The 25,769-nt window shown below is 52.0% G+C and overlaps 1 protein-coding gene across 2 annotated transcripts in view; it reads left to right on the top strand.

Moving 5' to 3' along the window:
* The window catches only part of Cntfr (ciliary neurotrophic factor receptor), a 39,859-nt gene that overhangs the window by 5,994 nt on the left and 8,096 nt on the right, over positions 1-25,769 (top strand). For both annotated transcript variants that reach the window (XM_013026601.1, XM_013026602.1), the window contains exons 2-4: positions 2,391-2,502; positions 16,194-16,278; positions 20,810-21,043. In XM_013026601.1, coding sequence (XP_012882055.1) covers positions 16,194-16,278; positions 20,810-21,043 — 319 coding nt within the window. In that variant the 5' untranslated portion in view covers positions 2,391-2,502. The remainder of the gene's footprint in view (positions 1-2,390; positions 2,503-16,193; positions 16,279-20,809; positions 21,044-25,769) is intronic.

The following is a 25,769-nucleotide window of genomic DNA, read 5'->3' as shown; positions in this document are numbered from 1 at the left end:
GCTGGTTTGGAGCTCTAGGGTGGGAGGCCTGGAAGGGATGTAGACCTGAGGGGGTAAGGGAGGGGGGCCCCTCAGGAATGGGGAGGCGGAGCCATCCAGTGTCCAAAGTAGGGTCTCAGCCGAGGCAGAGACCAGTCTGTCTGGGATTGATGTGATGGGGTAGAACGCCACCCCCACCCCTCCCCACCCCCCTTCCAGTTCTGGTTCCATCCTCTTTTGAACCTGTGAGATTCCAAGGCTAGGTGGTTTGTACATGGAGATTTCTTTCAGCCAGTGAATGGTAAAGACTGGGCAATGGGAATTCATCTCCCTGCAGCCCAGGCCTGGGCCTGTAGGCCTTGTTAGGGGTTATACCCAAGATAGGGGGAGAGGGTTTCGAGTGAGTCCTAAGTGAGATGGAGCCAAAGGGCATTTTCACTTCATGATAGAGAAATGAATATCTGACTTCAGACTGGGAGCGTTACATCCAGTCAGCTCACATTCTCTGGGCCTCCTAGAAGGCAGCAGGTGAGAATGGAGTAGGTCATGGGGTCCATGGGGGGCTGGCCTGGAGGCAGCTGACAAAAAACACAGGAAGAAGGGCTGGGGGGAACTGCTGTAATTACGGAGCATTTATTATTAATCAGATGAAATTGCTGGAAGCAGCTGGTGTAATGTGCGTAGCAATACTGCATGCTTCCCCTCAACATGCACACACACACACACACATATATGCCACACACACAGCCTGAGCCTGGCTTGTTTTCACAATTTTTTTTCCTTGTGAAGGTCAGATGGATCTATAGGGGTCTCTGTGTCTGTGCTTATTGCCTCTGCTCACCAAGTGTGTGTCTGTGTTTTCATGTCAGCCTGTAGCTTCTTCTGCCTCTGTTGTCTCATTTTCTATCTACTCGTCATTCTTGGATTGATATATGTCTTTGTCTTCTCTGTCTCCTGTCTTTGGGCCTGTGTCTTGGTATGTGTGTGTATCCCTCACTACTAGCCAGCCTGTCTCTTACATTGTTTTAGCTTTGAGCTCTGTCTTCCTGATTTGAAGTATCTGCATATCTGAGCAGGTTATGTGTTTAGCACCTAATCAGCCTTTGCTGATACATCTAGGATCTGTTGAAGAGCAGCGGAATCCTCAAGATTTCCTGGGGACTTGGAGAAGGCGAGGGGCCTGTTGAGTGGTCGGATTTTGTTGATGTGTTAAGATACCACTGAGTTCGATGCTAGCTCATTTAGCTCATTTAGTTGTGTGACTTTGGGAAAACTGATTATCATCTCAATGTCCTCATCTGTAAAATGGAAGCAGGATTACCTCTGAGTAAAGGGCTTATTACAATGGCTGACTAACCAAGGACCTGAATAATTACTACCTGTTGGGACTGGGGTGTATCTCTATGGTAGAGTGCTTTCCTAGCATGGGTTTGGTCTCCAGCATGATTTTTTTATTTAACTTTTTTTGGTTGTGGGACTTGAACTTTTTTTTTTAATTTAATTTGTGAACATACTGTACAGAGGGGTTACAATTGCATGGGCAGGAGTGGGACTTGAACTTTAGGGCCTGGTCACTGTCCCTGAGCTTTTTTGCTCAATGCTAGCACTCTATACTTGGAGCCACAGTGCCACTTCTGGTTTTCTGGTGGTTAATTGGAGATAAGACTCTCATACTTTCCTGCCTGGGCTGGCTTTGAACTATGACCCTCAGATCTCAGTCTCCTGAGTAGCTAGGATTACAGGTGTGAGCCACCAGCACCCAGCTTGGGATTTTTTAAGAAAATGCTGTCTGTTATTGGAAAGGCACTGTGCAGTGGGCAAAGTGCACTGTGAGTGCCCTAGGGGCAAATTGGTACTATCGAAGGCTTTGGAGTTGGTCCGGATTGCAGTATAGGCTCTAGGATTGATTTGGGCACGTTACTTCTTTGAATTTTAGTTTGTATGGCTTTCACATGGGCAGAATAGCAGAATCTACTTCATGAGGAAGTCAAAAGGATTAATTAAGATAACCTATAACTTGCCTAACCGTCATGGCTCCTGACAGATGCTCAGTAAGTCATAGTTGTGACAGGGAAAAGGATGTTCTGATGGCGGATGTTGACGCCCTGCCTCTGACCCTGTCTCTCTGTGAGTGTGAGTGTGAGGAAGTGTGTGATATGGTGGTGCTTGACTCTGCACACTGCTTGTGTGAGGATTTTGGATTGTATGCAAGTGGTGTCAGGCCACTGACTTCTAGCCTTTGACCTTGTGCTTCGAAACTGAAATGGGGGTGTGGGAAGGAATCTGTACTATCCTAACTTCTCTTCCACCTCAGCCTCCCCTTCTTGCAGTGGGTTTGTAAGTTTGGAATGAGTTGGCTTAAGACCTGTGACTCCTCTGTGACCTCTGATGTGTGCCCTTTGCCCTTCTAGAATCCAGCCTTGTCACACCATCCTGCCTCCTTGTTTCGGAAGTCCTGGGACGACTTTGGTCTGGAGGAGGAGGAGGAAGATTTTGATGTGTGTGGAGTGTGGTTGGTAGAAGGTAAGTGTGTAAGTGCTAGGGACCCAGGTAGATAGAACTGTCTCGGGCCACTGGCAGGTGCATTGGGGCTGTACATCTGGGGGCCCTGGGTGAAAGACTGAGAGATCTTTTCCCTCTGTTCCCTAGGCCATCCTCCTAAGATGTTGAGTTTAGTATGGCTGGAGGCTTTTCAGGCCCCTGTGCTAGGCCCAGAGAAAGGAAGAGACTTACCCATGATAACACAGGCAAGGACAAAGCCAGATCAGAAAACAGCTCCACACTGAAAGGGTGTGGAATCTCAGATGTGGGAATGTTTAGGTTTTGGAGCCTTTGGCTTTTCTCTCTGCCCTCCAGACATCTCTCTGGCTTGATTAAGGGAGCAGCTGGGCCTGAAGGAGGTGGAATGGCAGGTCGGAAGGTCCAGAATCTTCTGGGGCCAGCTGTGGGTCTGAGTCTGCCTCTCTGCCTCTCATTCAGTCCAGGCAAGGCCCCTGGATTGGCAGCCCCGGGGTGGGGGCATGCAAGGAATCGAAGCACTGGAGCGGAACGGAAGGGCCTATTGTCCAAAACCCGCCCGAGGCCCACAAAGGCCGGCTGGGCTTTTCATCTCAGCTCCCAAACAGACTGGCCATTTTCCCGGCCTGGGGTGGGAAGGTGGGGGCACTAGCCCTTTAGAAGGAGGAGTGGGGTGTTGTTGAGTTGTGGAGTGGGATACCCCAAGTTGACACATGGCCTCAAAAGGAACTTAGGTGGAGTCAGGGCCCTGGAGAGCAGGGAAGAATGGTTGGTTATAGAGAGCTAAGCTTTCTACCCCACAGTTCCCAGAGGACCCAAGGACTAGGAGTGAGGTATGTGCTAGCAGTTCAAATGGGATGCAACTAGGAAATAGATTTACAGAATGATAGATGAGATTAATTGGGGGTACACCTGGGAGCTCGCAGGCTTACTGGGAAAATGGACTACTGAGCTCTGAGGGCATGCAATCCTCCTCTCCCAAGTTGGGAACACAGTTAGGGAGCTAGGAGAGAGACTAGAAAAGAGGGAGGAGGGCTTACAGGAGAGAGTGAATTTCCTGCAGCAAGAGGGACTGAGCCAGACAGCAGGAAGGACTTCCTGCCAGTGAACAGTAGCTCAGATGCCCTGACCCTGTCCCTGGGGATCTTAGAGGATCTCAGAGAGCAGGGGAGCTGGAGACACCCCAGGGGCTCAGGCTGAGGCAGCTTCTGTGGGGGCCAAGGAGGAGGCCTAGGAGGGAGGACTTGGCAGTTCCATCTACCCTCCCCTAGCAGCACCCCCAGCACCACTTTAAAAACAGCTTTTTAATTTAACAAAGTGGATGAAAAACTGTTTTTGGAAATAAAAGCTATCTGCCGTCTCCCGGGCTAGCACTCAGCCCTTGCAGAGAGCCTCTCTTTGGGTTTCTCACTGCTGCGGGTGCCTCCTCTCCTCCCTCTCTGTCTCCTTTTGTGTTTGTTTCTGCTCCTTAGCCCCCCCACCCCCTTCCTTTTGGCCTCTCATCATCTTAGCCTCCGCAGGAGTTTCATCCTCCGTCTCTCCCTCATCTCAGCTCTCTGCATCTCCTCCGGTCTCTCCTCTCCCAGTCTCTCTTCCAGGGCATCTCTCTCCCTGATTTGTCTCTGTCTCCCAGCCTGTCTCAATCTCTGTCTCCTTCCACCCCCCTCCTTCTCCCCCAACCCCAGCTCTAAATGGGTCTATTTAAAACGCCCGACGCTGCCAAGTCAGAAAAGCGTCTCCTGATAAAGCGCATTAGGCGGAGGGAGGGAGGAGGAGGGAGGAGGGAGCGGCAGGCGGACGGATTGATCCAAGCCCGTAACCCCATTAATCAGGCAGCGTGGATTCCCCCCCCCCAGCTTCAGCCCCTTCGGAGCTAAAAGCCCCTTAAATATTTATCACCCCTCCCCCACGGGGTGAGGGGAGTGGTGTGTGGCCCTTCCCCTGAGCATCCCCAGCTGCCTGATGCCCCCCCCCCGTGTGAATGTGTGTGTGTGCCTGCTTGAGTGTGCATGTGCGCGTGCTCCTGTGTACATGGATTGGTGTGCATCCCCTACAGGCCTAGACCCCGCTGGTCACTTGTACCTCCACCATCTGTCCTGGCCTCTGGGGACCTCAGGAGTCCGGCTCTAGATAGGAATGAGGTATAGGAGACCCCTCCCCCCCCCGCGTCCGTCGAGGGTTCTCACGTCTCCCCTAAATGCAAAGGAACGGGAGGACAGGGTGGTTGGCATTGGCACCCTCACTCCCAGAAGTCCAGAAGGTGGATCTGTGTGCAGATTCTGCGCGATTCCCAGTGCAGGAAGTAATGCGTCCCCAGTCCCTTTCCTAAAGTGCTCCTCCGAGGTGGCTGAAGCGCCCCCTCTCCCCCCTCCCCGTTCTTAGGGGGTGCGTCGGGGGGCCTTCCTTACCCTCCGAGACGTGGGAAGGTGAGCTGGGCCCGCGGAGTGGGGGGAGGTCCCGGCGCGGGGACGCCGCGGTGCGGCACGCCGCGGCTCGGGACGCCCGGGGCAGCGGAGGGCAGCCCCGACACCACCGTGCGCCCGGGCTGGCCCCGGGCAACGTCGCCTCGGGCGAGGGAAGCGGGGAGGTGGCCCTGATCACCCCTGGGTGAGAGGAGGGGCCCAGCGGGAGCCCGGGGGTCCCTCCCCGCCCCTCCCCCAGCATCAAGTGCCACATCTCCTCCTGACTCAGACAATTAGATTCAGAAGATGACCTCACTGCGCGCCGTCCCTCGCCCGCTCCCGGCGCGCTCCGCGTCTCCCTCCTCCCGGCCCGCTCGCTCGCAGCCCGGCTCCCCGACCCGGCCCGCCGCCGGCTCCCGCGCTCGCCCGATCCCTCGCGCGCGGGTTCGGCCCCTCGCCGGCCGGGATTCTCCAGGGTGGGGGGTGGGAGGGGCCGCTCCGGCTCCCCCAGCCCGCCTGGGACGAACTTGGACCCCGGTCTGCAGCCCCGGGGACCCGATGCCCGCGGGCGGTACCCCTGGGGTTCCCGCACGGGGACCCCCGTCACCCCGCCGCCGCCCGGAGACGCCCCCGCCCGCGCCGGCCCGCCAGCCCGCCTAGGCGCTTCCCGCTCCCTCCCCGGCCCCCGCCCCCCGCGGCTGCTCGGCGCTCCCCCTGCCAAGCTGTCTCTCTTCTCTTCTCTTTCTCTCCCCCCCCGCCCCCTGCCTCTGCAGCCGGTGGGAGGGACTGGGACTTCCTGAGGTCCCAGGGATGGGGCCGGGGCCCATTGGCTGCAGACAGACCAGGCCTGTGAGAGGGAAGGGGGCTCTGGCTGTGTCCATTGGCCTGGGGGAGGAGATCTCTGCCTGGGTGGGAGGGGGGACTACCGAGAGAGAGGCCCAGGGTGTAGGGGTGACATCTAGACAAGGGGATGAGCTCCTGATATCTTCCTTTTCTCACATCCTGTGGGCCTCTTGCCTAGTTTCATCTGATCCCCCGAAGCCTGGCTTCATTTGTCCACACCTCCTAGCTAACTTGAATCCCCATCGCTGGCTTTCATGTGGCTCTGCAGCCTATCTGGTTTGGGGGCCCTGTCACCTGGTATCCTTATACCCCACTGCCTGTTTTGTTGTTAGTTTGGTTTTGTTGTTGTTGATGGCACAACAGCTTTCTCCAAGACCCTATCATCTAGCTTGTATGGGAATGCCCAGCCTGCTTTTAGTTAGATTAGGTCCTGGTGTTTGCCTGTTTTGTCTGGCTTCCAGAGAACCATATCAGGCTCCTTTTAGGATCGAGGCGTCAGGACCCCAGCTACACCTGGAGTGGCAAGCAGTAAGGTTGCCAATTGTTCCCCAGTTGGGGGCTGGCCAGTATAGCCTAGCTTCCATTCTGCCTGGACAGCGACTCAGTGTCCCCAGTGCCAGGTGTGTATGGCTGCAGGCTCCAAGATGCCTGAGGACTCTTGTCCTCAGTGATTTGTTAGGGGAGCACCATCTTGCCTGCTGCTGGACATCTGCCCCCCCCCCTCACAGTGATGACAGGGCTTTGGTGGGAGAAGAGCAGGACCTCATTTCCCACCCTTTCCCTGCCCCTTCTGCATAGAAGGGCCTGACATGTAGGCGCCCTCGAGACAGTTATGAGCACAGAGAGGTTTCCACGAGGCCTAAAGTTATCCAGCATGTAGTTAGGCTGAGAGCTGTTACTTCTTACCCTGAAGAAGGGGCAAGAGGGGTAAGCAGAAAGGCCTGGGAAGCAGTGCGGGGAGGGCTCCTACTGTATCAGTGCCATCATTTCTACTCTCCTGGGACCTCCTTACTACCCCCAGCCTCACCTGGATCTCCCCACACAGCCTAATGCTGTTGAAAGCAGGATTAGTGGAGGAGGAGCTGCCTGAGGAATAATTGCCTATTGTTTTACCTTGAGGAACCAACAAAATTTCTCCTTTCCCTTCCTGCCTTAAGCCATCTGGCTTTCTCCCTTTTCAGCACAGTGAGGCAACCTGAGGCTGCAGCAGGGTGTGACTGCCTGTGGATCTGTGTACTTCCCTTCGTGGTGTGGGGATGTGAGAGGCTCAGGGTGACTGGGAGGTTCTGGGTTTCTGGAAGTATATAATGGTGTCTGTGTGGAAGGTTGAATGTTGGGAGTTTGTGATGGTATCCATATGTGAAATCATGACTGTTTGGTGTGAGTGCATATGTCTGACTATAATGTGTGTGTGCACACAGGCCAGTGTGTGTGAGGTAGTGGCACTGGTGTCCACGTGGGAGGCCATGATGGTGAACCAAATAGCAGTGTGTGTGAGCTGCCTGGGTGTGTCTGCAGAGCTCTGGCTGTATGGATGAGGAGGTGGGGGTGCTCTGAAGAGCTCTGCTGGGTAGCAGTGAGAGTAATGTGTTTCCTCTTGGGGTGAAGTGAGCATTGGGTCCTGTGTGACCTGCATCGATGGGGTGTGCACGAGCATGTGTGTGTGCATACTCATGCCTGTGTTTACCCATCAGGAACAGATTGCTCTGGCTTTCCCACTGTGAGGGAAGGGGGAAGGGGAGGAAGGATGGCTTGCTCTTGCCCAGCAGACCAGAAGGTTCCTCAGAAATAGCCTGCAGGGTGCACATGCATGTTATGGTGGCAGAGAGAATGGAACAAAACATTTATTCCATGAAGATGGTCCAAGCTCTAGCCCCTCACTCAAGTCTGGCTCCCTGGAAAGGCTGTATTTTTAGTTCTTTTTTGTTACAAACCCATGCCTCATATGTATTGGTACCCCTGCCCTTTAGTGTGTGTGTGTGTGTGTGTGTGTGTGTGTGTGTGTGTGTGTACTCAAACTTGTACACATGAGTTTCTGTATGTTTCAAGGACATTGTAGCAGAGATGGGAGAGGGAGATGCTGAGGCAAATAGGTTTTTGAACCGTCCTCCAAGTCTGGAGAGCTGTTCTATTCATCCTCTGTCCACCCAAAGGACCCAGCCTTGCAGCCTCCTTCCTGCTTCTCTTTACCTACAGTAGGTTCCATTTTGCCCCATGTCACCCCAACTAAGGGAAGAATCATCATACCATATTGCTCTTCCCATCCCCCACCTCCCAGAGAGTTCTTCCAGCTATCTAAGCTGCTACAACGTTAAAGGCAGCATCCCTCTCCCCCCACACTTGATCTGACTGGTAGGAGAGCCTTTCCTGGGTGGAGGGATCCTCCTAATTCTGCTCAAAGTCAGAAGAGACTCTGGACTGGGCTTGGGGAGTAGGGGATTTGGCACCTGTGCTTTCATTTCTATGAAGCTGTCCAGAGCCATGGGCCCAAAGCGAGGATATGAACGTGTGAGGGAGAGAATGATTTTTTTTTAAAGGATAAAGCCCAGGCCTTCTACATGTAAAAGAGCTGTGTGTACACAGGCTGGTGTGTGTGCATGTACAATCCTATGCTTGGGTCACCACAGCTTGCAGAGCCCCAAGTAGGCCTCCACATGTGGGCACAGGCTGGTGGGACAGATTCCCATCTCTAGGACACCTTCCAGCTGCCCAGCCAGGCTCATCACAGGAGGGCCCCAACATGCACGCGCGCACACACACACACACACACACACACACACACACACACACACGTGCAGCAGGGCACGCACATGCTGAACTCAGGGTCCCTACGGTGCAAGAGGCTGGGGGTGGGGGCTTGAGCATTCAGAGTCCAGGCTGCTGCCAAAATCCATCGGAATCTTGTTGTCCCACCCCCCCCCAGGCCCCCATCTCCGGCTGTGGAGGTCACAACAGCAGGTGCGGATACCCACCCCCCCCAACTCACTCACATTGGGCCGCCTCCTTTTCCACAACTTCAGCCAGCGGCTGGAGCTGGGGGACCGCTGGCCCAGCCTCCCTCCTGGCCCCCCTCCCACTGGCGCTCAGCTTCTCCTGCCCCTTTCTAAGAGGAGGAGGAGGAGGACTGGCTGCCATAGGGTACTTTCCCTGGAGCATTGAGGCTTTGCCCTTAATGAAGGGGGAGTAGTAGTGAGAAGGGGGGTATGGTAGCTTGAATCCTGACCCCAGCCTCAGTTTCTGGATACCATACCACTTAAGGTGGTAGTACCAAGAGCTGAGAGGAAGAGCAGGTTTGCGTTCAGAGAGGAGGGAAAGAGAAAGGGCCAGAGACTAGAATCAGTGACAAAGGAGATCACAAGGACTGTGGGCTTGTCTGTGGCCAGCCATCCTAAGCCCAAGAACTGGCCCCTGACCTGGACCCACATCCTCTTCCTAGTGGGGGGCCTGCAGGGCCAGCTGCCAGGGGCTAGGCTTCCCTCCTCAGCCTGGTTCCCTCCCCAGCCTCTGGGCTTCTCAGGCCTCTGCCCCCCCTCCCTGCCCCACCCACGCTGTCCAGGCTGCCTAGGCCTGGTGGGATCTGGGGGCCTCCTGGCCTCAGCCCCTCCTCCTCCTCCTGGAGCTTCCTATCTGTCCAGTCTCTCCCAGGCTTCCTCTTGATAAAGCCAGGGCTCTTTCTCCCTGCCCACCATGTCTTTGTCCATATTTGCCCCTGCTCTGCTTCTCATTTTCTTTCTCCATCTTCAAGTGTATGTCTCTCTTCCTGCCTCCATCCCAATTCCTCTGTAGTTCTGAAGCCAGCAGAGATCACCAGACATTTGGATGAGTTCCTTCATTCTGGGTCCTGATTTTACTCGCCTCTGGAATTGCTATGGGTAGAGGGGAAGAAGATGGGACCTCAAGGAAAAGGGTGCCCTTTTTCTTCATGTCATGGGATTGTAGAGTCGGGGTTGCTGGAGGAGACTGGAAGCTGTGAAGAGTCATCTCAACCCTGCCCTGGGCCAAAAGCCCTCCATCAGTTGGGTATGACTGATTCTACCCTCTTCCCCAGGAATGCTGGATGTCCTAACCAGTGACCTTCAAATCTCCATCCCCCATCTTAAAAGTGGACTGGTAACCTTGCTTTGGCTCACCATAGTGGCCTACCTGTTTGTTGTCTAGGCCAGATTGGGTCTACCTGATCCTCATATCAGGCTACCCAAAGCTCAGAACACATGACTTCAGATCAACACTTGAACATAGTGGTGCTGAGACCTAGCGAATGGTGGTCATACCCCTCACCCCAACCTGATTGTGGCAGGAACTCCCCAGGCTTGCTCTTGGTAGCCCAAACTGCTGGTTACAATTCTACAGGATAAATTGAGGCTTTCCCACACTCAGCTCTTGAGCCTTGTACAGGTTCTGCATTCAGTTGAGCAGAGGGTAAGGAGGGCACAGATAATTGGGACAGGGGCTGATAACAGGGAAAACTGGGCTGAGTATTGGTGGCTCATGCCAGTAATCCTAGCTACTCAAGAGGCTGAGATCTGAGGATCACCATTCAAAGCCAGCCCAGGCAGGAAAGTCCATGAGACTCTTATCTCCAATTAACCACTAGAAAACCAGAAGGGAGATCCTCCTAATTCTGCCCAAAGTGAGAAGAGACTCTGGACTTGACTTGGGGAGTAGGGGATTTGGCACCAGTGCTTTAGTTTCTATGAAGCTGTCCAGAGCCACGGGCCCACTTCTGAGGGAGAGGATGATTTTTTTAAAGGAGAAAGCCCAGGCCTTCTACATATAAAAGGGCTGTGTGTACACAAGCTGATGTGTTTGTTGTAGAGCACTAACCTTGAGCAGCAAAAGCTCATGGACAGTACCCAGGCTGAGTTCAAGCCCCAGGACTGACAAAAGAGAGAGAGGGGAGAGAGAGAGAGAGACAGAGAGAGAGAGGGAGGGAGAGGGAGAAGGAGAGAGAGGGAGGGAGAGGGAGAGGGAGAGAGAGAGAGAGAATTGAATTCTGTATCCTGAACCAGACTCTAAGATTTGGTGATTGATCTAATATCTATCAATATGGCTGGTAGTGTTGCTAATGGTAGTGTCAGCCTCCATGGGAGTCAGTATTGTTGTGGACTGGACCAGTGTCATTCTGTGTGTCATGGAGTCTATCAACATCCCTGAGTCATTGTTTCACTGTTATTCTGTGTGACTGTCAGTCTCATTGAATCTTTCACCTGAAGTTCCTTTCACTACAACTGTGACATGCTCAACAGGCATCATTACCCTGTTGGTATCATTGTATGTGACTGTCAATCATTGCATCATTTCTTGTTATCCTCGTGATTGTCAACAGTGCTATTGTGTAATTTTCACTGAGTGTTGTCACCACGTAATAGTGTCTTTGTGACATAATGGCAGTAATTTGTGGTCCCAGGATTTGTCTTAAATAATGATAACAGTGGAGCTCCATGTTGTAGTCAGTGCTGGACCCTTACTCTGTTGGGCACTAGGTTCCCTTCTTGCTGGTGGGATGTCCTCCATTCCCTCCTCATTCGGGGGCTGACCTCTTCAAGGGGCTTTCTTGGAGCATGCCATCTGCATAGCCCTATGTGGGATCCTATAGCATTTTTCACCCAAACTTATCCCAGAGTCCTGGGGCGTGGACTTGGAAAATTCCTGGGACTGCCCTGGGATGGAAGCCTGAGGTAAGCCAGGGTAGGGCAGTTGCATGTGTGGTATTTTTTGTTGTTTTAGTGTGTGTGTGTGTGTGTGTGTGTGTATGTATGTGTTTATGCCAGTATGGGTCTTGAACTCAGGGCCTGGGTGCTATCCTTTAGCTTTTTCCACTTAAGGCTGGTAATCTACCATTTAAACCACAGATCTGCTTATAGATTGCTTGCTTGTTTGCTCTCTCTCTCTCTCTCATTCTTCCATTCTTCTATTCCTCCTTCCTTCTTTCATGCCAGTCCTAAGGCTTAAACTCAGGGCCTGGGAGCTGTCCCTGAGCTTTTGTGCTCAAGGCTAGCTCTCTATCACTTGATAGCTCTCTATCTGCCTTTTTTGGTGGTTAGTTGAAGATTAAGAATCTTACGGGCTGAGCACTGGTGGCTCACGCTTATAATCCTAGCTACTCAGGAGGCTGAGCTCTGAGGATTATGGCTCAAAGCCTGCTCAGGCAGGAAAGTCTGTGAGACTTTTATTTCCAATTAACCACCAGAAAATCAGAAGTGGTATGGTAGATCACTAGTCTTGGGCAGAGCTGAGGCATAGAGCCAGGCCCAGAGCTTAAGCCCCACAACTGACCCCCCCCAACCCCTGCAAAAAAAAAAAGAATCTTATAGGCTTTTCTGCCTGGGCTGATTTTGAACTGGGATCCACAGATCTCAGCCTCCTGAGTTGGTAAGATTACAGGGTGATCACCAGCACCCATTACAGTGGTATGTTTTGGATGAATGGGTCCAGCTAGGATTCTAAGGAAAGCAGGGAATGAAACTGCCTTAGTACTTGCAGGTCCTCAGAGGATGCAGGATAGGAACAAGGTTTCAGTCTCTCTCTCTGTCCCTCTGTCTCTCTGTCTATCTCTATCTCTCTCTTTCTCCTGGTCCTGGCTTGAACTAAGGGCCTGGACACTGTCCCTGAGCTTTTTTTGCTCAAGGCTAGAGCTCTACCACTTGAGCCACATCTCCACTTCCAGCTTTTGGGTGGTTCATTGGAGATAAGACTCTCATGGACTTTCCTGCTCTGGTTTGCTTTGACCTCAATCCACAGATCTCAGCCTCATGAGTAGCTAGAATTACATGCATGAGCCACTGGACCCTGGCTCAGTTTACTTTTATCCCCTGGGGCTGTGCTCCTACATCCCTAAAAATCCCTCTAGCCCTAGATGGGCCCCACATCAGTTCTTGATGCACTGACCATCTCTCTCTCTCCAGCTAGAGGAGCTGAGTGGGCTTCCTCAGATGCTTTGGGGGTGGACAGAGACCCTTTGGCTCTCTCTCCTCCCTCTGGAATGCCTGACATCCTTCATATGCCTCGTCTTCTTCCCTGCATCTATTCTTCCATTTCTGTCTCTGTTTCTCCTGGTCCCTCTGGGTCTCTACTCAGCGCTCTACCCCTCTCTCTGCTCCCCTCACTTTTGCCCAGGCTCTCTGCCTTTTCTGGGTGCCCTGACCCGCAGTGTCTGTCTTGGTACCCCACCCCCACTCTGCAGCTCTAGCTTGCTCTCAGCAGTGCGTCTCCTGTGGCTGCAGCCCTGTTGGCCCAGGGCCCGGCCCTTACAGTAACTCATCGGGCTGATGGAGGCGACTTTGATGAAGAAGCCACCCCTCCCCCACAGAGGCCTGAGTTGAGTGTGTGTGTGTGTGTGTGTGTGTGTGTACAAGTCCATGGGGGTATTGCTGTGTACATGCCTGGCCATCTTTCCCCTCTAACCTGGCTGAGACCCAGAAGGATCAGGGAGCAGAGGCTCTGCCTTTCTCTTCTGGCACTTCCATCCTGTGAGCTAACCTTCATCCACACTGCCTGCTTGTCTGCTGTCTAAGCACTGGTTCATGCTTCTATGTGGTGGACAATGAACCTGGCCTGTTGGTGGCAGGTGTTCCTCATTGTGAGGAGAAAGGCATGGGCAGATGGTGGAGATTGAAGGGGAAGGTCTGAGGGCTACTGGCAAGGGCTGAGGTGCAGAAGCAGGTAAGTTCTCTAGAACCAGCTCTGAATTCAGAGCTTCCTAGCTTGCTGCTGTATGACTTTGATTGTTGTCTTAAATTCCAAGGCCTGAAGAGTAGCTAAAGATGGGGAGTGGCTGAGGATCAGAAGGAGTTAGACTAACTGGTACTTAAGGTCTCAGGAGTCACTTAAGCAGGAATAGTGTCCAAGGCCACATGGGCAGAGGGATGATCCCCTCCCCAGAAGAGAGACAGAGCATCTGAACTGTGACCATGAGAACAAGCAAATCTAGAACCTTCTAGACTTTCCTGGGATGGGTAGAGAGTAGCCAAGGGCAGCGGGGAACCTTTTCCCCTTTTCCCCTTCTCTCAGCAAATTTGATTTATTCTGCCCTCCACCTCAACTGCTACAGGTTGATGCCCACCTTTATCTCCCCACTGCTATAGCCTTGTCTGTACTGACTCTAGCTTTTATCTGCAGTTTGTGTCTCTGGCACTTTCTCAGGGTGTATCTGGCAGAGTGTCTCTGTCAATTACTCTGGCCGTGGGTCTGGCTGTCTTTTTTCCTGGCAGTATTTCTAATGGTGCCTCTGATTGTTTTGCTGAGAGTGTCTCTGTCAGGGTGTTTGGCTGTGTGTCTGATGGTGTCTCTGGCAATGTTTTTAGTGGTGTAGATACTTCCTGACTGAGCATCTGGCTGTGGTTCTGGCTTTTTCTGTAGCTGTTTGTCTGGGTGTACGCCTGTGTCTCTCAGTTCCTCTGGTATTTCTCTGCTTGTATGTCAGACAGTTTCCCTGGAACTGTTTCTAACAGTATCTCTAGCTCTTTGGCTGTGTCGCTGATGGCTTCTTTGCCTGTTTTCCTTGCTTGTCCTCTGGATGTATCTGCTCAGGTATGGCTGTGTTTTACAGTGTTTCTGGCAATTCCTTTTATTGTATTGACTGTTCTCTGACCATTTCTCCAGTTATCTGGGTATACCTACTTTTGTCTGATGATTTCCTCTAACAGCCCTAATATGTGTGTGAAGCAGTGTCTCTGGCCAGTATCTTTGCTCTGAGGCTGACTGTATCTGACTGGAGACCTGGTTAGATTATCTAGTAGTGTCCCTTGCCTCTGTATCTCTGTTTCTGTGTGATTGACAATCCCTCTCTTTCTCTCCTCCACTGGGGTGGAAAAGTTGTCATTTAGGGCAATTTCTGTAGGAAATATTTGCTTCCTTGCTCTCAGGTATGTGTGTATGCTAGATCAGGAGTGGGAGCAGTAATACCCTCCCAGGAGGCATGATTCCATGTGGTGGCCCCTGAACCCCTTCTGGCTTCTTGGGAATGCATCCTCTGGGTACTATGTACTTGCATGGATGCAGATAGACACGAATATACCTCTGCTAGTGGGAGTACCAGGCTACTGGGGAGCATGTAGCTAGGGTGAAGAAGGGCCTGAGGTCCCTGGTAAGGACTGAACATATAAAAACACCTCTGTTTTCTCTTGCACAATAAAGCAAAAGCCACATCTAACCTGGCTCATGTGCCACTGCCCGGGTGCTCTGTGTTGTTCTTAACGCAGTGGCCAGGCTCCCAACAGGATGGCTAGGGACTAACAAGAGATCCAAGGAGCTCCTGAGCATCCAGGTTTCAGGTTTTATCCCCATGGGCACAGCAGGGGACCTTACATTCAAGGCAATTTAGAGAAGTACAGAACTCCAATTAAAACATTACTCTTGCACAGAAATGGAGGGACAAAGGGTGAAAAACACAGCAGTGGCACTCATGAGACACTGTGTTGAAAATGAACTATACAACATGTGGGTAGGAGGGAAAAACTGGGAAAGAGCAAGGAAAGAGGTGACATTATCCAAAAAGAAATGTGCTTTTTACCTGACTTATGTAACTGCAACCCCTCTGTACATTACCTTTATAATAATAATAAAAAAGGAACAACAACAACAAAAACCCATTACTCTTGCACTGGTGACATGCCTATAATCCTAGCTAGTCAGGAGGATAAAATCTAAAGATTGTAGTTAAAGCCAGCCCAGGCAGGGGCTGGGAAGGTGGCTCAGTGGTAGAGCGCTTGCCTTGCATGCCTGAGGCCCTGGGTTCGATTCCTCAGCACCACATAAGCAAAAAGAAAAAAGCCGGAAGTGGCACTGTGGCTCAAGTGGTAGAGCGCTAGCCTTGAGCTGAAGAGCTGAGGGACAGCGCCCAGGCCCAGAGTTCAGGCCCCACAACCGGACCCCGCCCCCCAAAAAAAGCCAGCCCAGGCAGTAAAGGTCCAATTAACCACCTAAAAAAAAATCATAAGTGGAATTGTGGCTCAAAGTGGTAGAGTACTAGCTTTGAGCAAAAAAAACCTCAGGGACAGTGCGCAGGCCCTGAGTTCAACCCTAAGACCAACAAAAAATAAATTAAAAAAATTATTCTTTCATTTTGTAATGTTCATAGCTAACTAGCCAGCCTCACCAGTGAAGTGTATATGTGTGACAGAGAGAGAGAGATTAGAAAAATGGCCCTGGCATTACCAATATTCTATAAGTCATCTGTGGTTGACCCTCTACAGCTAGAAGTCTTATTGAACAACAAACCACTATAGGTTGTTTTCTATTATCTTAGCTAACTTTTGCCTACAGATACCAATAATGTTGTTTTCCATTGCTTGGAAGAGGATCCTGAGCCCCTATTAAGAAGGGCATTTGGGGTCAAGATGTCCTGACCCCAAATGGACTGGGATTTCCCAGTCTTGCCTGAGAACAGGGGGCTCCCCAGGAGGTTCCTGCTTGGGCTGATGCTGCCTCTTCCCTCATTGTTTCTTCCAACAGATGGCTGCTCCTGTCCCGTGGGCCTGCTGTGCTGTACTTGCTGCTGCTGCTGCTGTTGTCTACACCCAGAGACACAGTCCACAGGGTGAGTAATTGGGAGGAGCTGTGTGTGAATCCTCATTGGCATAGCTGCACACGGATACTACCCAAGAGTCACATTGGCACTCAGTGGCATTGTCACCCCTGGGAACCCTGGGGTCATGTGACATTGATATGCAGGGTGACCCATGGATATCTCATAGACACAGCCTTCCACAGTTACGCCTGGGAGGTCACATGCTACTCAAGCCTCTGGCTTGAAATGTTCTGTCTCTGTTTTCACTAGGGAGGGTTAAGGTTGGGAATGGGTGGGATAGCTGGGAGTAGAGCTAGGGGCAGTGCACTAGTGCAGTTTTTTTTTTTGTTGTTTTTTTTGGGTCCGGTCATGGGGCCTGAACTCTGGGCCTGGGTGCTGTCCCTCAGCTCTTCAGCTCAAGGCTAGCGCTCTACCACTTGAGCCACAGCCACTGCCGGCTTTTTTCGTTTTTGCTTATGTGGTGCTGAGGAATCGAACCCAGGGCCTCTGGCATGCAAGGCAAGTGCTCTACCACTGAGCCACCTTCCCAGCCACTAGTGCAGTTTTTGAGCAAAAGGGGATATCTCCTTCAGGAGATATGCAGGGAGGGGGTGCAATTTGGGGCACTGATAAGAGGCCATGGGCAAGCCTACTGGCCACATTCTACCCTCAGTCTTGTCCTAGAGGAAGATGGGAACAGAGCTGGTGGGACAGGCAGGGGAACAGGTGGGAAAGGGCTGTTAGTATCCTAAGGATGAGATGTAGTTAGCCAGAATGATGGAGGGCAGAGGGACTGCTCAGGGCCGGGACTATCTTACTGTTCTTCTTTTATCTTTTTTTTTTGTCGGTCGTGGGGCTTGAACTCTGGGCCTGGGCGCTGTCCCTCAGCTCTTCAGCTCAAGGCGAGCGCTCTACCACTTGAGCTACAGCGCCACTTCCAGTTTTCTGGTGGTTTATTGGAGATAGGAGTCTCGCGGTCTCTCCTGCCCGGGCTGGCTTTGAACCGCGATCCTCAGATCTCTGCCTCCTGAGTAGCTAGGATTACAGGCGTGAGCCACCAGCGCCCGGCTTCTTCTTTTATCTTTTTTGTCCAGTGAAGTCTGAGTCTTTCCCACAGCCTGTAAGACAAGGAACTGGCCCCCTGCTGGGGAAACATGGGCCCTCTTCACATCAGTCCCTCTACTACATTTGAGGTAGCACCTCAAACAACCATGCCATAGGTCTGAACTTGCTTCAAGCTCCTTAAGGGTCCCCTTTGGGGAAAGTGTCAAAGACAAAGGGACTTTCCCGAGTCCACTTTGGCTGAGATGGGTAGAAACAGGGAAGGAAGGGGGCATCTCCAGGGCTCAGGTATAGAGAGGACCCTGATAGTTGAGCTCTGCCATCCTTCCAAGCTACAGGTGTCAGAGGGTAGGAGGTGAATGCTTCTATTGCTTCTTTCTTATGAGACCACAAGGAGGCCCAGAGAGAACCTTAGTGGACCTAGGGATGCTGACTGGACCTGTCCAGGACCTGCCAGTGGTTTCTACCATTGTGTGCTGCACATGGCCAAGGCCTTGGCATAAACCCATGTCTCTGAGTGTATAAGACTGTTCACTTGTGCATGTAAGGGCATGTCCCTGCTCAAGGTGGTTTCCCTATATGGCTGTATCCTTGTTGGGCTATGCCCACGTGTGTGGCATTGCCTGTCTGGATGACCATACTCTTTTAGGGCTGTATTCTTATGTTTGAGGCTGTACTCCACATGTGATAGCTTCTGTTTATCTTTGTGTGTTTGTGTCCCTGCTAAACTACATCCCTGTGTAACTTCCTGTCCTCACCAGGTGTAACTGTGCCGCTGGGTGGCAGTGGCCTCCAATGCATACATGTCATTGTGTGTCAGGTGTTACCATCCCTGAAGTCTGGTCCAATGCCCTTATGTGCCTGAAGGAATGTATGATTGTAACCTTGTCGATGGATGATTGTCCCATGCGTGCTTCTTCTTTGTGGGCAACAGTATTCATCCTGTGTATGTGGTGTGAAGTGCTTAGGATGCCCTGGGGGGGCTGTTTCCGGCATGTGGTCCCCATGTGAGCCTGTGCTCACAGGTGTGAGGGGAGCCGTCAGCTCTGTCCCTCTGTGTTCTTCATGTCTATGACCTCATCCTGTCTCTGTCTCTCATCCTGGCTTCTAACAACCTTTTCACAGCTGATTCCTTTGGAGCATTTGTCACCATGTCAGGGCCAAGAACCCCATCCTCCCCCTGCTGCTTGATTTAATTTCTGAAATGGACAGCACATCAGTAGGGGCACCCAAGGGGCGGGAGGAGAGCTGTCCAGAAACAAAGGATTAAACCACAGCCCTCTTTGAAGCTGTTGTATGGCTGTGTGTATTTCCATTGTTGTGTTATTGAAGCTGTTGTGATCATCATGTCATGTTGTCCCTTCTGCTTCTGCATTATGGCTTATAGTTTTCTTTGTCGTTGTGTTGTCTTTATTTCCCCTTCCTGTCCTATCCTTCTATCTTTGGATTGTCATTGTTGTATGGTTGTGTTTCTGTTTCTTTTGTGAGACAAAGCATGTTATTCCAATACTGTTGTATTTGTTGTGTTGTTGGTTTGCTAATTCCTTATCTGTGGCTGTACCTGTCTCCCAGTAAAGGGCCATACTGAGTCCATGTTAGTTCTGAGCCATTGTTGGTCAGTGTTGATGTGTTGCCTATGGACCCTGATGGCCACACCCCCTCCTCAACGGTCAGTTTTCAGCTTCTTCCTTAGGCAGCTGGATGCAAAGTCTCTGTGGGGGGGTTGCAGAGAGGGGCTTGGCATGTTTCCTGGAAGCTCCAGGTTTTTGGAAGGGAGACTGGAAGGGGGCTCAGTGGCCGGAGCTTGTGTATTGGTGGGGGGGGGGAATGACTCGATGGCCTGAGTCTTGGACACTGGGCCTCTTGGTCAGGGGGAGGCCCCATTCAGCCTCACAGCTGTGGCCTCCAAGGCCCCCAGCCACCGCCCTTCCGCCCCGTTCATCCTCTGTTCGGCTTGTCCCAAGCTCCACAGACAAGTGGTCAGGGCTGGCTGGGTTTCCTGCTTCCCTCTCCTCTGACAGGGACAGAGAGGCTCAGAGAGGGGCAAGGCAGAGACAGGCAGAGAGGGAGAAAGACACTGGAGACACAGAGACCCTGGCTCAGGAAGGATGACAGAGGCAGCAAATAGGGACAGATGTTCCAGCACAGAGCAAAGCAGCCCTGGGGAGGGGGCTGGACCGAGGGGGAGGGGCAGCTGAGGGGCTCAGGGGGATCACTGCCCCCCCCAGTCCTGGTGGTGTTAACAAGTCTAATTAAGAGGCCACTGGCCCAACTTAATTGGCTCGTTAACAGGAATTGCCTCTGAAAATCCCCCAACTCAGCGGGGTGGCTCTCTGGAGGGGAGATGTGAGCGAGTGTTAACGAGGGATCCCGCAGCCCCCCTTACTGCCCCTTCCCTCTCCCTTTTCCCCTCCCACCCTCACTCCACAGATCTGGCTGGGATGAGGGAAGCATCTGTCCTTCCAGGCTCAGGGGGCAGGATGAGAAATGCGGTGTGTGTGTGTGTGTGTGTGTGTGTGTGTGTGTGTGTGTGTGTGTGTGTGTGTGTGTGTGGTAGGGGGTGTCCTGAGATTACGATTTCACTGGCTCTTCATGCCTACCTCATGGCGGCGGCTGGTGGATCTGCCTCTCTGACTTGCTCTGTCCCACTCACTGCTGCCTCCCCCACCTGGCGCTGCCTCTGGACAGGTGCTCCCTTCCACTCTTCTGTCTCCAGTCTCCTGGGCTCAGTCCATCACGCCTGGGTTGCTGAGGCCAGGGCTGAGGTTTGCTTTGGCTCTGACAGGCCCCTCCTGGGGGCAGGAGAGGAATGGTCAGAGCATTCATTCAGTCCCAGCCTCCTAACCCCCGAAGTAGTTCTTGCCTTGCAGAGTTGACAGCTGCCAGGGGTTCCCTAGGGCTCACTTTAAGGCCTGCCCTGTCTCCCTTCCTCCCAACTCTTGCAGAGAGTGAGAAGGGCTTGGGCAGAATTGAGTTGAGGTGAGGGTGAAAGAGATAGACAGTCAGACGGACAGTGAGGGGCACCCCTCAGCACCAACTTGCCTAAGTAACATGTCAGTGGCTGGGGCTAGCTTGTTAGTAGCAAGAGGATCATAGGAATCAGGAAACTTTCTGAAGAATTCAGGGACTGGGTAGACCCAGGTTGGAGGAGAACTGGATTTTCACTGGAGACTAGATCCTTCCAACCTCTCTCTCTCCCTCCCTCCCTCCCCCCTCTCTCCCTCCCCCTTCTCTCTCTCTCTCTCTCTCTCACACACACACACACAGCCCCCTTGTACATGTACACACATACAAAAATGAAAACACTCATACCTGCATACTTGCACAGCTACAGAGTTTTGCACAAGCCCACCTTCATAGGCTTATGGACACTCACATGGTCAGCCACAGAACATCTCTGTGACTCTCACTTATGCCCCTCACAGAGTCTCTTTTATCAGGGGTTGCTAGGCAGAGCTCTGACTTGTAAATTTTGTCCTGTGCCCCCCTACCCCTGCAGAGGCACCCCATGTACAGTATGAGCGACTGGGCTCAGATGTGACACTGCCCTGCGGAACAGCAAACTGGGATGCAGCTGTGACATGGCGGGTGAATGGGACGGATCTGACCCCTGACCTGCTCAACGGCTCTCAGCTGGTGCTCCGTGGCCTGGAACTGGGCCACAGTGGTCTCTATGCCTGCTTCCCCCGTGACTCCTGGCACCTGCACCACCAAGTCCTGCTACATGTGGGCTGTAAGTGTTGCCCCTGACCCCTTTTATGACCTCTCAACTTCCTCCACACCCAGACCTCTAGACCAAATCAAGTTCTCTTTTGAAAAGAGGATGTGCTTCGTTGGGATCTGAGTTTTGCTAGAATAACCAAAGATGAGAATTTGTAGGCAAACTCCATAAAGGAATGGGAAAGTTATTAGAAAAAAGAAGCTAAGCTAGCCAATAATGCACGAGTTATTAAGATGATGTTCCTTGACAGCTAGAGGTATTTTTGAAGGAGTTCTGGGTACAGAGAAGGAAGGCTTACCTCAGAGGCATAAAGGAGCTGGAATTTTTGTATGTTCATTCCTGCCATTATTTGTGGAAGGATTCTCCTGACATGGGAGGTGGTGCCTTAATTCCCCAGAATTTTTGGCCTGATACCACAGCAGGCAAAGCAGGCCTTGGTGACTGGAGAAAGCTCTTAGATAAACTGGGCACCAGTGACTCACTTCTGTAATCCTAGCTACTCAAGAGGCTGAGATAGGAGGATCACTGTTTAAACCTAACCCAGGCAGGAAAGTTTGTGAGACTCTTCAATCAACCACCAGAAAAAATGGAAATGGAACTGTGGCTCAAAGTAATAGAGTGCTAGCCTTGAGGGACAGAGCTAAGGGATAGCGTCCAGGCCCTGAGGTCAAGCTTCTTGATAGAACAAAGAAAAAAGAAAGAAAGCTCTTAGGCAAATTACTGCAGAAGTTGGCAAGGAAACTGCAGCTCCATAGATGTCTTCTACAGATATGGTGGATGGAGAGTCTTTGGGGAACAATTGGGACTTGGTGACTGGTAGTAAGTGGATGAGAGGGTTTAGGGTGAAGGGAGAAGCTTGTGCTGGAGATAGACATCTGGGCGGTTGTCAACTGTGTGACTGTGACTGAGGGGTGAGATGGGCAAAGGAAAGATGGTGGGATAAGATGACCCAGAATTGTGCCCTGAAGACCATCCTCATGGAAAGGATTGATGAAGAGAAATGAGCCACAAAAAGAGTGAAGGAAGAGCTGGTAGGAAGGTAGAAGACCAGGTAAGTAGTATGATTTAGGAAAGTGGTTTAAAGAAGGCATAATGATGAAATAAACACTGACAGAGGCACCCACTAACGCAATAAATGTTCAGAAAACCTGTTCCTTTACTCTTGAGCCAAAGATTCAAGCTCCTCTGGGCTAGTTCCATTTGGGTGTGTTTTACCCCACAGCTGAAAGATAGTTCCTTTTATTCTCTGGAAGCTACCTAGGAGACAAGAGGATCTGTCCCCCAGACAGACCCATTGTTAGACCCATTGAAAGGTTCTTGTCCATTGTCAAGAGACTGTACAACCATGTGAGATGTTAGACTGAAGAGTTGCCCACAAAGTACTGACCCACCTGTGGGAATGAATGAGATACACAAAAAATACATTTTGGTAGGATGTACTTTTCCTCAGGGAAATGTGCTTGAATTGAAGAGATGGCATTCACTCTCTTCAAGTTGCAAGCCAAGGGTGGAGTGACCCCTGTTGGTCATATCGAGAAATGCAGGACCAGCTTAACTGAATCCTCCCTTGCCCGCCATGGGGAGTCAGTCGGTCATGAGTGAAGCAGTTAGTTTAGCTCCAGGGCTGTTTACTGAGTGTGTGGAAGAAGGATGGAGCCATCTTAGCATCCACCAGTCATTCACATCCTTGTATTCTCAGTTAGGCTCCCCAAAGTCCTCCAGATGCATAAGGTTGGCAGGGATAGTTGCTTAGTAATCCTAGGACTCTTTTCCTGATGTTATGATCTTCTTTGAGAAGAAGCTGGAGGGGAATCCGGTCTTTTAAAGTGTCTATAATCCCTAACAGCAGGTCATACTCACAGCTTCCCTGTCGTGACCAGAGCCCAGATCATTTAGATACAGTGCTCACTATCTCTAAGCCTCACCCCTCAGGGGAAGACTGGCCATGCATTGCCAATGGCATTTGTAACAGGTACTTATCTCTCATTGCCTTATTTCCTTCTAAAGTCCTGGTCAGAGGAACAGGGGATATTAATCACGATCATCTCAGTCATTTTATATTAGTAATAAGGGACTGGGTTTGGCAACACTCAATATCAAATTATCTTTTCTTGCCAGGTACCAGAAAACAGGACTAAGTTACTTCTGACTTGTGGATCATTCAGACCAAAAATTATTTACTATTTATACTAAATATGTAAGATTTTTTTGTCGGTTGTGGGGCCTGAACTCTGTGTCTGGGCGCTGTCCCTCAACTCTTCAGCTCAAGGCTAGCGCTTTACCACTTGAGCCACAGCACCACTCTGGGTTTCCCTGCTTGTGTGGTGCTAAGGAATGGAACCCAGGGCTCATGCTTGCAAGCAAGCACTCTACCACTGAGCCACCTTCCCAGCCCTGTAAGATGTTTTTGTGCATATGTTTCCGAGGGAATCTGGTCATACTGATACTCTGTTGGAAGTCTCCTTAGCCTGAGAGGTCCCTCACTGCTTCCTCCCTGTTTACCTTCTTGCCTTCAGGTAGATTCTTATACAGCTCTAAGGACTCTCCTACTGAGGGTGACGAAAGGACCCCCACATTAGGAAACAGGATCACAATGTTCCTTTTAGTAGCATCGTTTTGTTTACCAGACACTGCTGATTCAGTATCATTCTGATTTTAAGCTAAAACAAACCAGAGATTAAAATAATTTTAAATGGACCGTTTCTTGTCCAGTATTTAATTTTTTTTTCTTTAAGAGTGGTCAGGATAGAAACTCCACACTGGTTCAGCACTGCTTCCTCTCTAGCCCTGCTTGGCTGGGAAGGAACGAGTGGAAGGGAGAGGACTGTGGCTGATGATGACTGGAGAGAAATCATGAGTAGGGGGCCAGAAGGGGTATTTGAGAGTCCAGAACTTGGGATGCCTCCAGGAAGGCCACAAGGTAAAGTTGAGAAGAGCCCTGGGCTTTGAGTGAGGGCCAGGTTGGAGGAGGAGTGTGGGTGTGGTGTGGGCAGGGCTAGAGCCAAAGGGTCACCCTGCCTCACCCTGCCCTGGCCTGAGCTGGCCCAACCCAGGGTGTGGGTAGCCTGCCCCCCTCTTCTCTGGGCCAGCGGGCAGGCCTCATGCGTGCCGGGGGCTCCAGCCCAGGCAGGCTGGCGAGATGAAAGGAAAAACATGCGGTTTGGTGGGCTGGACATGGAAAAACAAGCCAATTAGGAGGAAAACAAACAAACTTCAGGCCAGCAGGGGCACACACACACACGCGCGCGTGTGCACACACACACACACACACACACACACACGGCCCCACATGGGACTCCCTGACACAGTCACTTAGGCATCTCAGGAACCCCTACCAGGGGAAAGTTAGGATGCCTGGGCATCTAAGAACATGCCTGTCTGCCCAGAGAGGGCTCTTGTGATGTGAATGTGTACAAGCTTTTGCTTCCATACTCCCTCTAACACCCTCTCACAGGGCGAGACTGTCCAGCTCCAGTGTGTGGACATGCTGGGAATTTAGAGCATCTTCCCACACCCAGTTTGAAAAACATGCTCAGGTTTAAGCTCCATCAAATACGCAGTGTCTCATGTGCAGTATAGCACATCACCAGTCACAGAGGACAATCTGCAGCTGAACAACTTCACCCCAAGCTACACAAAACAGCCATTCAGTGTCTTCCAGTTGCATGGCTGCTCAGAGTCTGGCCCATGAAGTCTCTCAGAGATCTACATAGCGCTGCACAAGCACAGTGCCTTAAAAACAACCTCCCCCCCACACACACACACAACTCACAACCATGCTCACCACAGGCTTCCTGATCTCCACTGTCCTGCACTCTCACAGCACCCCCATCTCCACCCACCCGGCCCCTCAGCTGGGCTCCAGCTGCAGCAAGTCACTCCTTTTCTTCCTTTGCTTTGTTTTTCTTTCCTCCTTTTCCCTCTGAGAAACCTGGTCCCTGTCAGGAAACCCAAGCCCTTCCCTGCTTAGGGCCCAGGGCCAGGCAGGAGTAGCCAGATGACAGACAAAGCCCCTTCTCCCCCCCCCCCACCCCCTGTGACCTGCCCAGTGAGAGGGGGGAACTGGTTTGAGGGGGGAGGTTAAAGAGGAGACTAGTCTGAAGGGGAGGAGGGTCAGAGAAGAGTGGAGAGACTGGTCAGTGGGGAAGCCAGCCGGGAAGGGGGCCTGTGAGTCCAGTGCCATGGCCTGCTCTGCCCTCCAGAGTCCCAGGCGGGCAGCAGGGAGCTGACTCTGCAGTTTCACCCCCTCCCCCAGCGCCCTTCTCCTTTGAAGTGGGGGCAAGGGGGGTGGCGGCAGGAGGGGGGAGTGGAGGCTTCTCGGCCGACCTCGGAATGTCCTTTCCTCCTGGAGCAACTGCCAACTCTGGCTTGGCCCACAGGCCCCCAGAAGGCACTTCCTGTGTCCTTGGCCACCCCCCACCCCACCCCCAGGCAGAGCTTGATACTCGTGGGCAGATAGGGAAGGGAGACCAGCACCACACGAAGGCTTCCTAGGGAGACAGGCAGCAGTGGGAAGACTGCAGCGTGCCCTTGTGGGGTCTGAGCTGGTGCCTGGCTTTGCTCTGCAGGCTGGGGGAGCGGCACCGCCTCTGCCCACAGCAATGCCATTCCACCTGCTCTCCACTGACGCACTCCTGATGCCTCTCTGCCCCTCATCTCTCATGCTGCAAAGCCAGATCTGGAGTCCAGGGGTTGTGGCCCAGTCTCCCACACACACCCCAGCTTCATACATACAGGA

Source organism: Dipodomys ordii, unplaced genomic scaffold (genome assembly GCF_000151885.1).
Source record: "Dipodomys ordii isolate 6190 unplaced genomic scaffold, Dord_2.0 Scaffold95, whole genome shotgun sequence".
Taxonomy (NCBI): Eukaryota; Metazoa; Chordata; class Mammalia; order Rodentia; family Heteromyidae; genus Dipodomys; species Dipodomys ordii.
Note: the sequence above shows the minus strand (reverse complement) of the source record. Positions and strands in the feature narration are given on the sequence as shown.